At 48.4% G+C, this 14,553-nt stretch overlaps 1 protein-coding gene across 1 annotated transcript in view; it reads left to right on the top strand.

The window, feature by feature from the left end:
* The first annotated feature begins 13,003 nt into the window (after positions 1–13,003).
* Ccdc69 (coiled-coil domain containing 69) overlaps positions 13,004–14,553 on the top strand; it is a 41,017-nt gene continuing 39,467 nt past the window's right edge. Inside the window, exons 1-3 of the mRNA XM_033761761.1 lie at positions 13,004–13,343; positions 14,062–14,179; positions 14,364–14,538. Coding sequence (XP_033617652.1) covers positions 13,004–13,343; positions 14,062–14,179; positions 14,364–14,538 — 633 coding nt within the window. The remainder of the gene's footprint in view (positions 13,344–14,061; positions 14,180–14,363; positions 14,539–14,553) is intronic.

The raw sequence follows: 14,553 nt of genomic DNA on the forward strand, positions 1-14,553 counted from the left end.
CCCCCGCCAGTTCGCGGGGCGGGGTCAGAGGGTGGGAGGGGCTGAACTTGGGTGGGCGGGGCTTGCGCGGGTGGGCAAAGCGGCGGATGCGGACCTCGTGTAACCCCCGCCAGAAGCAGTTTTAGAACCCAGGTAACCAGTTTTGTCACACTCAAGTCCTGCTTGATTAAAATGTCGTGCTCCCTGCCAGCCTTGTGCTTCCCCATATCCACGTCACAAATCGCTGTGTCGGAGGAACGTGCTCAGTATGTACCAGAGACAAGTGCGTGAAAATGGAAGGAGCCCATGTGCTGTGTCCTTGTGCCGGCTCCGCAGGAGGAACGTGACCCGTGTGCAGCAAGCGTGTACCAAGGAAATTAACGTAGATGACGTCACCCCGTGTATACGTGATGTCAAATACTGGCAGGTAGCAGACATCAAGCATGGCTACTCTGCTGGCCGCCGATGAATACACTCAATAAAATAATCGCTGCCTTTTTTATAATTAGCAAAAACGAACTGTTTGGTGCTTTCTGGCAGACCAAGGACTTTACCAGAAAATTTGGTGTTTTGGTGTCCTTTCCCCTATTTCAGAGCAGAGGAATCTGATACTCTGTGAGGTTGACTTTGACAAAATCACACAAAATGTCATAGAGCATTGTGAAGATTAAATACCGCATCATAGGAGATTTGGTTAGGGCACTATACTAGTTGAAGTTTGCTTTAAAGAAGTAGAAGCTAGAAATATCATTTCCACCAAATTACCCCTAGATTGTAAGCTGCACAAGAGGTTGCACCATAACTTATGGTCCATAAAGTAACTGAAATCCCATGCCTGCCTGACACATAATAGATAATCATTGCTGAATAAATTAATGCATACACAGAACTTAAAACTCACCACCTTTTTAAAATAAACTTTATTTTAGAATTAAATTTAGATTTATAGAAAAGTTGCAAAAATAGGGCAGAACCCTCTTCCAATTTCCCATTGTTAGCATTAAAATATCATGGTGATAAAGGAAAAATATAACTCCCGACCTGTGAGATGTCAGTGGCCTCACCCTGAGAATGAAGTCACCAACTAAAGGAGCTTAGGAGAGTTTTAGAGGAATTGAGAAGAACAGCTCCTGAGTTTCCAGGAGGGGCCTGCCCTCCTGGGTGGGTGACCCTTTGTCAGGGGTAATTTACACAGCAAAGTCACGATGTGTGTACAAATGGGTCCGACCACAGTATGTAGGATTACCGGTATAGCCACTTAGCTAATATCAATCCAACAGGGAAACAGATAGCAGGGGCACAAGGAAAGAACAAGGAATTCTCAGGAAGGGGGTGGATCCCAGTGATATGGACCAGGCGGTGCTCACGTAACCCTAAACTGCTGTGTATCTCTAGGGAGGCTGCAGGCCTGGTCTTGCTTCTCCATTCTGAGCCTGTCTCCCTAGATCTGCCTCCAGGCACAGTTTTGGTGTCCTTACTTTTTTGAGCCAGCTTCCTGGAGGTCCAATCCCTCTCTGACTGCATATTAATCTCTGTCTAACTTAGGTGCCTGTAACAGTGGTCCTTCTGTACCCCCTTTGCACATGCACTGGCACAGGCTCCGGGCTTCTCCCTGAGGAGTCTCTCCAGAGGACAGGCTCCCTGCTCCCGACTCCAAAGCTCTTCCTTAGGTAGGTGCAGGTACAGAGCAGAGAGGCAGACCTGCCAAGCTCCCGGCAGAAGTCAAACTGCAAGTCTGCTCTGCAGCCAGCCACACAGTTGAGGAAGAGCCGGTCATGACCATCAGGCCACAGCTTCCAGGCAGGGCTGCGCACTCTGCAGCGCTTTTTGAAAAGTGTGGCTCCAGGCCACGCTTCAGAAGCCCGGGCTCCTGGAGGGGGAGCCCACGTGCTGGGACATTTCGTTTTAAATTCGAGGTGATTCTGCTCTGATGGCTAGTGATGTGAAACGTGCTGTTCCTGTACAAAGGTGCACACGTACATGAAAGTGGCAATTATTAGAACAAGTTCTCTGTCCAGAGCAACTCGAGTTCTTGGAGAAATGTTTGAGAAAACTGGAAATTGTTGTCGCTTCACCATCAGTGATGGTGGGCTTCCTTCCTGGCAGAGTAACCAGCGCTGGGACGTGGAATCGTGTGGCCCAGGAAGAACTGACAGCCACGCTCCTGTTGGGGGACCCAGGGTGTTAGTGTGTGGTTGTGAAACGTGCTCACCACCTCAAATATGTATGAAGCAGCCAGGCACGGTGGTGCACACCTCTAATCCCAGCACCCAGCTGACTGAGGCAGGAGGATCACCACAAGTTCGAAGCTACCGTGGGCTAAATAGTGAGTTCCGAGTTACACTGAACTACACAGTGGGACCCCGACTCAAAAAGCCAGAAAGAAAACAAAATATGGATGAAGCCGGCATATAGGTCAGATACAGAGGCTGCAGAGAGAAGGAATAGATCTCAAAGATGGTCTGTCTGCATGGTAATTCTTAGCTATTTTTACATAATGTCTAACATAATTTTTATAATCCATCAATATGGATTTCTAGCTTTGTCACAGTCCACAGGGCTGAGCAGGCGCACACCGGGGTGCAGTGGGCTCCCCCACCCTCACCCCACGTTTCAATCTGTGTTATCACCCGGGCTCTACAAGTTTCAATCTCAAATTTTTCAGTTTTGCCTCTTTCTTCTTCTTCTTCTCCTTCTCCTTCTCCTTCTCCTTCTCCTTCTCCTTCTTCTTCTTCCTCTACAAGTTTCAATCTCAAATTTTTCAGTTTTGCCTCTTTCTTCTTCTTCTTCTTCTTCTTCTTCTTCTTCTTCTTCTTCTTCTTCTTCTTCTTCTTCTTCTTCTTCTTCTTCTTCTTCTTCTTCTTCTTCTTCTTCTTCTTCCTCTTCTTCCTCTTCTTCCTCTTCCTCCTCCCCCTCCTTCCTCCTCCTCCTCCTCCTCCTCCCCCTCCTTCTTCTTCTTCTTTTTTTGAGACAGGATCTTGCCATATAGGTCAGACCAGCCTTGAGCTGGGTAGCTCAGGGTGCCTTGAACTCGTGGTGATCCTCCTGCCTCAGCCTCCCAAGATTAGTCTCATTATTAAAAGACAGTTGAAAAAAAAAAAAAGACAGGGGTCTGGGGATCTGGCTCAGTGGTTCCGCTGCCTGCCTCACAAGTGCAAGGGCCATGTAAGACTTAAAGTCTCACTTCCACTCCGAGGAGCGCGAACAGCCGAAAGGCCTCCATGATGCTGAGCCCTAAAGCTAGGCGAGGCTCCAGGAGTGGCCAGCGAGAATCACCCAGGAAGGAACACACCAGGCTGGTTGGCAAATAGACCTTTATTAGGCTGGCCACACGGCACTCCCAGAGCCAAGTAACTCAGAGAGGCAACTAGCTTTAGAGTCAGAGGCTATTTTATAGAGGGCCATGGGGGGAGTTTACACTCGAAACTTACAGGAAGGGGACAAAGGCAAATGGTCAGTTGATCCGAGCTGGCGGTCATCAATCATGTACTCAACCATTACGTACTAATGGTCAGCAGATCGATTACCCATTGTTTTATAGATTGTGGTGTTCAGAACATTCAGTTGTGGGCAAACAAGGAGTGAAGTGATTTACTTTGGGTCTCTATGTTTGTCACAGTTTCTCTCTAGTTTCCCAGAACTACCAAGCAGTTACCTAGTAATTCACAATTAATCATTACTTATCCTATAAGGTGGGGGGACAACAGTCTCTGGGTCATTTGCTGGTCAACGTGGAGTTGCTCTAGTTCAGTCAGGTCTCACATTCCCCACTGATTTTGGGGCCTAAATCAAGTCTTTGATTTATTTATATCGAGTTTTAAGCCTTAACAGAGGAATACATTGTAAAAGACAGCAAGTTATTACAATACAAAATCCCAATGCCATTATGCAAAGTATCAGTTGCTTTAACCAGGTGATGTCGGGTAACCAGCTTGTTAACCATTCAAATAAGTCCCATCCCAACTGTTCATTATGAATTTTTATAGCTAAGTCTTTGAGCTTTTTTTATGTCTTGTTCTATAGCTGGCCCATTATTTGCCAAATTGAAGCAGCACATAGTTTTAATCTTTTCACAACTTTGGTGATAAAATAACAGGAAATAATCCATTGCTGCCCTACTGTCTAAGATTGCTTATTTTTGTTCTTGGAGCTCTTGATTAATTACTGCCAGTGTGGCAGAGGTGGTGTTTAATCCCTTAACTACCTTGCAAGCTAGCTTTCTAACTGCCTTTTCAGCATGAACTCCGATTGAGGGTATGCCTATCACAGAAATAATCATAGGAATAACTTCAGCATCTGTTAAAAGTCCCACATCATCATCACAACCTGGTGAAGTATAGGGAGACCAGCGTTTTGTTCTGTTAGGTGGTAAAAGATCTCTCCTGTCAGGTAAGACGGCTACTAATTTACTGAGACAACATCGGGCCTCAGTCAAGTTTGCTGGGATGTAGTTATAAGTTATTCCCTCACAAGTATAAAACCATACCAGCGGCAAAGTAATGTGACAATTGCTATAAGGAATCTTTTGTTCTCTGGGACACTTGATTGCATTTGCCTGTTTAAGGTTTAAACACTGGAAAGTGCAACCTTTATATGTGGCACACTGGGTCTTGTTGGACATAGCTACCCGAGGGGTATATAGCTTAATAGCATTTTTGGTTTGTAACATGTGACTTGTCCCCATTTGTAACTATCAAAATAACTAAGATTTACCTGTGGGAAGTTTTTAAATATTGTATATGGTCTAATACCTTCAAGTGGGGTACATACCAGAACCAATTTCCAAGCACATAATGAAAATTTACATCAGCATTTAAACAGATTTCGGTCAAATTTAAGGATTCAGCTACTTGCACCCAGCCATTTTTAGTATGACCTAAGCTTTCTTTGGGCGACGCTATTATTATCCCAGGGAAAATCACCCAGATTATAAAGCAGGTCCAGTTGTTTGGAGTTTTACTTTTAGTTCTCCCGATTTGCTGACAACGCACTATTTTCCGTGCGTCTCTGGGCTGTTGTCCCGTCCGGGCTTGAGGTGGTTGTGATGGATCCACGTCAGGTGTCCCATGACCTTCATGGCCAGAGGTGTAGACAGGACAACCGGAAAAGGCCCCTTCCACTGTGGTTCCAAGGTCTTGGAGTCAAACCTGCGAATATAAACCAATCCTCCCGGCTTATAGGGCAGTGGCTGCAGAGGTTTTTCATGAGGAAGGGTCAGAGATCCGCTGACCCGATCTTGTAACTGAGACTGTATTTCATGTAAAGCTCTCGGAGACTTAAGCAACCTCAGATGAGAGAATTTCTCCTTTAATTCTATATCTATGTGGGCAACCAAGGGGGGAGTACGCCCATAGATTATTTGAAAGGGTGACAGGTTCAGAGGGGGCTTGGGAGGACATCAAACACGCAACAGAGCAAAAGGGAGATGCTCCACCCAACTTAATTCAGTCTCTAGGCTCGATTTAGTTAAAATCTCCTTCAGTGTTCGGTTAGCCCTCTCTACCTGTCCTGAACTTTGAGGCCTGTAAGCACAGTGTAGATTTTATCTAATTCTGACGCTAAGGCTAATCAGTTTAGACACTTTAGCCTTGAAGGCTGGGCCATTGTTGGACCCCAGGGATAAGGGGAAGCCAAATTGAGGAACTATTTCAGTCAGAAGCTTTTTTACCGTTATCTCAGCTGTTTCCTTTTTAGTGGGCTATGCCTCTATCCACCCTGAGAACGTGTCTATGAAAACTAACAGATATTTATAACCATACATGCCTAGTTTCATTTCGGTGAAGTCCAGTTCCCAATGTTCTCCAGGAGTCAGTCCCCTATATCAGACCCCAGTCACCCGATTTGCGTTTACCTTGAGGCAGGTGGGGCACTGTCTCACCCTGTCCCTGGCCTTCTGGGCTAATCCTCTGCTGAAAAAAATGGGGCCGTAGCATGGCCATCATCCTCTTTTCTCCCAGGTGGGTGGATTCATGGAGCTCATTTAGCAAAGTATCGGCCACCATGGCTGGTAAAATGACTTTCCCTTTATCAGTCCTCCACCATCCATGCTTTTCTTTGGTCCAGTGCTTTTTGCTCATCTCTGCTATCTCTTCCTCCGTGTGTTCAGGCCTCTCTGGGAGCATGGGTGTAGGTAGCAGCACCAATTCTTTCCCCACTGACTTCTGGGCAGCTTGCTTTGCTGCCTGATCAGCTGCCTCAGGGCTGGAATTCCTTTGATGTCCACTGCACTGAGTGATGGCAACCTCCCTCGGCAGCCAGATGGCTTGCAGCAGAGCCAGTATCTCAACTTTGTTTTTAATTTCTTTCTCCTCTGATGTTAAAAGTTTTCTATTCTGGTAAATTTCTCCATGTACATGGGCAGTGGCAAAAGCATAATGGCTGTCTGAAAGTATTTGTCTTTTTTCCTTTTTCTAATTCCAGAGCCTTAATTAAAGCAATCAGTTCAGCCCCTGTTCCCGCACTACCTGTTGATCCTGATTGACTATTGCTGCTCCCGCACATCGTACTCCTTCACGTAGGAAACTGCACCCACCAGTGTAGTATGTTGCCTCGGGCTGGGAAGGGCCAGGTCTGTCAGATCTGGACGCCCTCCCCGCCGGTTTTCAAGAGTCTCAAGGCAGTCATGGATGGGCAGTTGGTCATCCGACTCAGGGAGCAGACTAGCAGGATTCAGGTTAGATGTTGTGGCAAATTTAGTGCACAGCTGTTCTAACAAGAGTCCCTGGTACTGCAACAGTCTAGCATTGGACAGCAACCTACTTGGTGAGTTGTGCAGCAGGGGCTCAATGGCATGAGGAGTGATCAGTGTTAGATCCTGGCCAAAAGTCAATTTATCAGCTTCCCGAGTTAAAGCAGCAGCTGCAGCTACCGTCCTTAAACAAGACGGCCACCCTCTGGCCACTGGGTTGAGTCTTTTGGAGAGATAGGCTATAGGCTGCTTTGAAGGCCCCAAAGATTGTGTGACCACTCCTTTTGCTACCCTGCTTTTCTCTGCCACATATAAGGTGGAAGGTTTATTTAAGTCAGGCAGGGCTAAGGCTGGCACTGTGGTGAGCGCAGTCTTGAGCGTCTGGAACACTTGCTGGCAAGCCTCTGTCCATTCAAGGGGTGTGTTTCCCCCAGCCGTAGCCTCATGCAGGGGTTTGGAAATTTCAGCAAAGCTAGGTATCCAGATTCTGCAGTATCCTATGGCCCCCAGGAACTCACGCACCTGCTTCTTTGAGCTGGGCGTGGGGATCTGAAGGATCGCTGACACCCTGGACTCGGCTAACTTGCTTTTTCCTTTTTTAAGAATATAACCCAAGTAAGTTGCTTGGGTTATCTGCCTTGGTTTGGCAGAGCTGGGCTTTCTTACAGGACACTCGATATCCCAGATCTTGTAGGACTTCCAAGAGGCCCCCGGTGGCTATGAGACATTCTTTCTCGGTTGTGGTCACCACCAAGAGGTCATCTACATACTGGAGAACAGTTGCATAGGGAAAAGCTCTCCTTACCTCTTGTAGATCTCTGCTGAGAGCCTCCCCGAACAGTGTGGGGAGATCTTAAAGCCTCGTGGCAATCGAGTCCATGTCAGTTGTCCAGTAGTTCCAGTGTCCGGGTCTGTCCATTCAAAGGCAAAGAGCGGCTGACTCACCGGTGCCAGGGACAAGCTGAGAAATGTATCTTTGAGATCAAAGACTGAGTACCATACATGCGCAGGTGGAATGAGACTCAGCAGTGTGTAGGGGTTCGGTACGGTCGAGTGGATGGTCTCTACCTGGCTGTTTACCTCCCACAAGTCCTGTACCAGCCTGTAGTCTGAGGAGCTGGGTTTCTTTACAGGTAGCAAGGGCGTGTTCCAGGCTGACTGACATGGAATCAATATCCCAGCATCTAGAAGTCGGTGGATGTGTTTGGATATTTTTATCTTAGTCTCCAAATGAAGAGGATATTGTTAGACCCAGACAGGGGTGGCAGAGGCCAACAATTGGACTACTGTTGGGACTTGGTGTTTTGCTAGCCCTGATAAGTTCGTTTCAGCCCATACCTGAGGAAATTTTTCCCTCAAATAATCCCATTTTTGCTCTGGAGAATTTTCCTCTTCTTCAGTTAGTTTAAGTTTTTCTTCTAAGTGGACTGTCACCATGATAGTGGGTGGTGACCTGAGTTCTAAGTTTCCCTCTTCAGATTTGAAAGAAATAACAGCCCCTAATTTTCTCAGTAAATCTCTTCCCAGCAAGGGGTAGGGACACTCAGGTATGACCAAGAAAGAGTTGGTTACAGTACCTTTTCCCAGGTTTACAGTTCATAGCGTTGTCCAGGGATAAGAGGCAGATTGTCCGGTAGCTCCAGTAATGGAGGACTTCATGGAGGAAAGTGCTCCAAGGGGAGCTCTGAGGACTGAATGGGCTGCTCCAGTGTCTACAAGAAACTCGACATCTGTTCTGCCTATTCCCAAAGTTCCCATAGGCTCATCGGGTTAAGCGGCCATGAGCCATGGCCCATTGGTCTTCTTCCCCTGTGGAAAAGATTCCTCCCATTTTCTTTTCTGGTTTCTTTTCTTGTTCCCTTTTCTTTTTCCATTTTTCGCAATCTTTCCTGTAGTGTCTCCTTTCTTTGCAATATGCACATTGATCTTTATTTACGGGAGGCCATCTCTTCTCCTTATTTCCCCATTTTGTTCCTCTTCCCTTTTGCATAAATCCTTCCTCTACCAATGCCATTGTATTTGCCCTTGCCATCTTTTTAGCCATTTTGTCTTCGGGTGGATCCCTGTTTGTGAATACCTTCATTGCTACACTTACAGTTTTTTCGTATTTTCTCCCTCAAAGCCCTCAATTTTCTGCAATTTTTTTCAAATATTTGGGGCCAACTGAGTTGTAAAAGCCAAATTAATTGCCCGCCAGTTTGCTGGAGCGTCTGGGTTAATTGGAGTCTACATAAGATATGCCTCCAGCAACCACTCTAGGAAGGCAGAGGGGGATTCCTCAGGCCCTTGAAGGACCTCACTTACCTTGCTCAAATTGTTAGGCTTGTGAGTGGCTCCCCTAAGGCTGGCCAGGAGATGTTGACCGTAGTTGTGAAGAGCTTCCCTACCTCCCATGGAGTTCGGTTGCCACTGGGGATGGGTGAAGGGAAGTTGTGCTTCAATTTGGGCCCATTGTTGCTCTCAGTGAGTCCCTCAGTTCCCCCCAGCACCAACCGAATAGTGTGTCCTCTAATTCTTTCTCATTCTTCAGAAGTGAACAGAACCTGTAAAAGTTGCTGGCAGTCATCCCAGGTGGGGTCATGGGTGTTAAATACAGACTCAAGGAGGGAGATTAGGGCCTACGGCTTCTCAGAGAATGGGGGATTCTGGTGCTTCCAGTTATATAAATCACTCATAGAGAGAGGAATGTACACATAATGACCTTGTTCTATTTCCCTCAATGGGAGCACAGGGACCAGACCCGGCCTCTCTGGGGGTGCCTCTGGGGGTCCATAGGCGGAGCCCCCTCAGGTGTGGGAGGGAGAGGTTGAGGAATCCGGGACCTCTCCATCCTTTGGAAGAGATGGGTAGATGGAGTTGACCCCCGTCTCCCTAGAGGATGACTCTGCACATGGAGAGGGTCCTACCCTGGGGTCAGTAGGCTCTAAGGGGTCCGGCTCCTGGGAAAAGACCAGCCTGGGTGTCTGCCGCTTTAAGGACTTTATCCCATTTGGCACCATTACCAGAATACGAGAACTGGTGTGCAGGGAGCAGCGCTGCAACCATGCCGGAGGTTCTTCACAGGCCTGGGCCCAGATACTAATATAAAGGAATTGGTTGGGGTGGCCAGGGTGTCCAGTGACCTTCTCTCATACCGCCTGACAAAGTCTTGGTTTGAAAGAGCCTTCAGCTGGCCATCCCACTCCGAAGGTGGGACATTCCAAGTTGCAGAGGGTTCGGAGTTTCCCTCAAGAGAACCTCATTCCATATTCATCTTCCTGCTCAGGAGAAAAAGCCAATTTAAAGTTAGTGAGAAAACAGTACAATGGGGTGTTTTTGGAACTGGATCCTCCCATCTTGTTCCTAGGAACGAATGCAAAGTTAACACTCAACAGACAGGACACAGACAAGACAAACAGGCGCCACACAAAAGAAAAAACTTTGATTCTAGCTGGAGTCCTGGTCAGGGCCGGGGTCAGGGGAGGCTTCCCGGCTGGTCAGCCACCTCTATCCTGACAACAGATGGTTGCAACCGGTCCAAAGCTTACCTCTGGAGGCCTTTAAAGGTCTATGTCTGAGAATCTCCTGCTGGATCCCGTGACAGAGAATCTCGGCCGGATTTACAGTTCCCACCCAGGGAAATCTCACTGGGGCCTCCAAAATGTAAAACTTAAAGTCTCACTTCCACTCCGAGGAGCACAAACAGCCAAAAGGCCTCCATGATGCTGAGCCCTAAAGCTAGGCGAGGCTGCAGGAGCTTGTCGGCCACCGAGAATCACCCAGGAAGGAACACACCAGGCTGGTTGGTAAATAGACCTTTATTAGTCTGGGCAGACAGTACTCCCAGAGCCAAGTAGCTCAGAGAGGCAACTAGCTCAGAGTTAGAGGCTATTTTATAAAGGGCCATGGGGGGAGTTGGCAAATGGTCAGTTGATCCGAGCTGGCAGTCATCAATCATGTACTCGACCGTTATGTACTAATGATCAGCAGATTGATTACCCATTGTTTTATAGATTGTGGTGTTCAGAACATTCAGTTGTGGGCAAACAAGGAGTGGAGTGATTTACTTTGGGTCTCTATGTTTGTCACAGTTTCTCTCTAGTTTCCCAGCTGCAGTTTCTATCCAGAACTACCAAGCAATTACCTAGTAATTCACAATTAATCATTACTTATCCTATAAGCGGGGGGAACAACAGTCTCTGGGTCATTTGCTGGTCAACATGGAGTCTCTCTAGTTCAGTCAGGTCTCACAGCCAGAGTTCAATCCTCAGTACCGAAAAAAAAAAAAAAATCAAGAGTTCAAAAAGAAAACAAGTCACAACTTTATTCTGAGTATAGGTAATTTATGAGCTCTAATCTGCTTTATCCAGTCTGAGGACATTAAAATTAATTACCACCTGAAAGGGGGTGAAGGGAGGGCAGGGGTGTGGAGAAGAAATGAGAACCAAGATCTGTCATGTAAGGGTACAAGATCCCAATGATGAATGTAACTGTACTGTATACTTTAAAAGTACCAATAAAATCAATAATATTTTTAAAAAATACCACCTGGAACTTCAAAGACAGAAATTCAGGAATGAGTTGAAAGGCACTGAAACTATATGCGCATACCAGATCAGTAAGACAATATTCAAAAGCCAAGCCAGGCATGGGGGTGCATGACTGTAATCCTTGTACTTGGGAGGCTGAGGCAGGAGAATCAGGAGTTCAAGGCCAGCCTAGACTAAAATCCAAAACAAAACATTAAAAAGCTAGTGTCTAGGTCTGGGGATTCAGTTCAATGGTGCTGCTGCCTGCCTCACAAGCGCAGGGTCCTGAGTTCAACCCCCGGTACCAAAAAACAAAACATAACAAAAAAGCTAGAGTCTAGAATTAGCTGTTCAGAATTCAGAAGGGGACATTTGTTTTAACATTCTGATGTATTAGCAAAAATGGGCCCTACTGCGATGTTTGGGAAGAAGGGAGAAGTTTTTCCCTTATGACTTGTATATGAAGACAGTTTATATGACACAATTCAAAACTTTTAACAGGGCCAGGGCTTTAACTCAGTGGTGCCACCGCCTGCCTCACAAGCACAAGGTCCGGAGTTTGATCCCTGGTACCAAAAACAAAACAAAACAAACAACTTTTAAACAAAACAAAACAAAGAAAATAAATCCCAGGGCCCAGGATTTAGCTCAGTGGTTCTGCAGCCTGCTTCGCAAGCTGAAGGACCCGAGTTTGATCCCCAAAACAAACCAACAAAAAACCTATAGCTTTTGATTACAAATGCAGACACTTGGGCCGGGGATTTAGCTCAGTGGTGCCACCACTTGCCTCACAAGTAGAAGGTCCTAAGTTTGATCCTGGGTACCTAAATAAATAAATAAATAAATTGATTGAGATTAAAGTCCATATCTCTCATGGAGATATAAAAGGCACATGCATTCAAGATTTATTTCACTCATTCAATGAGGGCACCTATAAGATGTTACAATCAGTTCCATGAAGATCCAAAGGACAAACACATTAAATACCATAAGTGGAAGAGGCCTGACATTATGATTCACAACTGTAATCCCAGCTCTTGAGAGCCTGAGGCAAGGGGATTGCTGCAAGTTCAAGGCCAGCCTGAACTATGGAATACGTACCAGGACTCTGTTTAAAAAAAAAAAAAATTTTTTTATTAAAATAATGAATGTGAAAGCAAACTGGCCTCTCCCGTACTGCCTCGACCTGCACAGTGTAGGGTCCGAAGGTGGGAGAGCGGTAGCACAGGACGAAGAGACAATGAAGAGACCAAGATTATGCCTGAAAGTTGGAGACCAGGTGGAACCTCAGCGCATCTGGAAGAGAAGGCGGGGCAGATAGTGCTACGTGGGCGGAGCATGCGTGATTGTTTCCTGGTGGGCATGAGGAGAAAGGGAGCAGGGAGGGTTAGGGCCACCTTCAGGCTTGGCCGAGGCACACAGCAGAAGAAGGAAGGCGATTTAAACCCAAGGGGCACAACTCAGTGCGCGCACAGCAAAGATTATTATTTGCCGATGTGCGTCATCCGCACCTCAGAGCCCCCCGGTGAGGCGCAGACAACGCAGCAAGGCAACTTAGCTGGGGATGCTTTCCACACAGGGCACAGTTCTCCCCCAGAGCTGGGCCTCAGCCCGGCCCCTCCAGGAAGGTCGAGTGGACGATCCCCGAGGTCCCGATCAGCGTGGGAGGCTGTGCTTGTGCACAAAGCTGGCAGGGACGCACGGCTCAGGGACAGCCCGAGCCTGTTCCGCAGCACGAGCGGGGAGGACGTGACCTAGGACAGCGCGCTCTTCTCACCGGGCCAATGTGAAGCCCGGCCTGGGGACAGCTCCCAGCCTGGTCAGAGGCATGGCGGAGAGGGGCACCATTTTAACCCCCAGAGCTCGCCCTCTCCTTAGCACCCTCCCGGAGCTGTGCCGCTCACGCTGGCCCTGCGGGGCACCCCTGCGAGGTCCGACAGTAGCCAGGCCCAGGCCGGGCCCCTGTGGGCACGTCCAGGCTTCCGAGGTGCGGCCAGCCCTGTGGCAAGGCGTGAGAGCCTCCGGGGGCTCCCGGCGCAGGAGCACGACTCAGCGAGTCGGGACGGACCGGGCTGACGTTAGCTACCTCCCCGTGAGGCCAGGGGCGCTGGACAATGCCGAGAACCACCGTTTGAATACTGTTGGGGCTCAGGAAAAGCTACCCCGAAGTATGGCACAGTGGCAGACTGAGCGCTTCTGTTACTGGACTTGGGAGGCCCAGTAGACCAGGCCTGGCCACCCGTCCTGGGAAGCCCATCCGAGAGACCCGCAGGGGTCAAGACAAGAAAAGAGCTTTGAGGGTCGGGATGTAGCTCAGTGGTGTCGTGGCCTGCCTCGTGAGCGCAAGGTCCTGAGTTCCATTCCTGGTACAAAAACAAAAACAAAAACAAAAACAAAAACAAAAAAACAGAAAAAGTTTTGTTTTCAGGGTGATCACCCAGGGAGGACAGAGGTTAAGTGACCTAAGACCTGTCTTCAGAAATGCTCATGGTATCGGGAGGGTCGAGAGTTCGAGGCCAGCCTGGGCTACATAGCAACCCTATCTCAAAAACACAGACAAAAATGGTCATAGTGACAGAGATCTAGAGGGTGGGCCTGCAGGTGCCCCAGGTAACCAAGAACAGGCTGAATGGCTTCTCTGCCTTCATTTTTCTCCTTTTTTACCTTAAAACTGGGTCAGCGTCCTGCTCGTCCCTGCACGTAGATATGTAGGTCACTTCAGGAGTGTCGGTAACAAGGTTTGTTAGCCCTAAATCCACTGCCCTTCCTGTCCCCTTTCAGGACGGAGGACACCAGAGTAAGAATAACTAAAGCAGAGTCCAGGGCCGCTGGGCCAATTGGCAGCCTTCACAGAGCCCAGCCAGCGCTCGGAGTGACTCCCGCCAGAACCAGGCCTCGTCCTAAACCGCGATCCCCTCCTGTTCCGGAAAGCGGGGCCTCAAGACCTCCTAGGGCTGCAGGACCAAGGCCCAGCCCGCCGTGTCCGAAGACGCCCCTCCCGCGGGTCAGTCCGGGCTCTTCTCACGCTCGCGCCCCCTCAGCTTGCAAAGCTCCTTCCGCTTCCTCTTGCTTCCCGGTTTCGGATTTTGCTGCTGAATTCACGCTGACTTCCTCGGTTGTAATTTTCCTTTTCTCCGGGACAACGCTTTCCAGCTCTCCTCACACCTCTGAGGACCTTCCCGACTCAGCCTTCCTGGATTTGGCTGCGCCTTCCGCTGGGAAATTGGCCGGTGCACCGAGGAGGCCCGAGGAGCCCTGTCCTCTTCCTCCTTCCCCCACCCCCGCGCTCCCGCGGGCTGCGAAACTGGCTCGGGAGGACGCGGCACAGCACCTGGCTGTCGTCTCCCCGGGCCCAGCCCGGAGGTCTGAGGGAAACCG

This window comes from Fukomys damarensis, unplaced genomic scaffold (genome assembly GCF_012274545.1).
Source record: "Fukomys damarensis isolate Sample0158 unplaced genomic scaffold, DMR_v1.0_HiC HiC_scaffold_9, whole genome shotgun sequence".
NCBI lineage: Eukaryota > Metazoa > Chordata > Mammalia > Rodentia > Bathyergidae > Fukomys > Fukomys damarensis.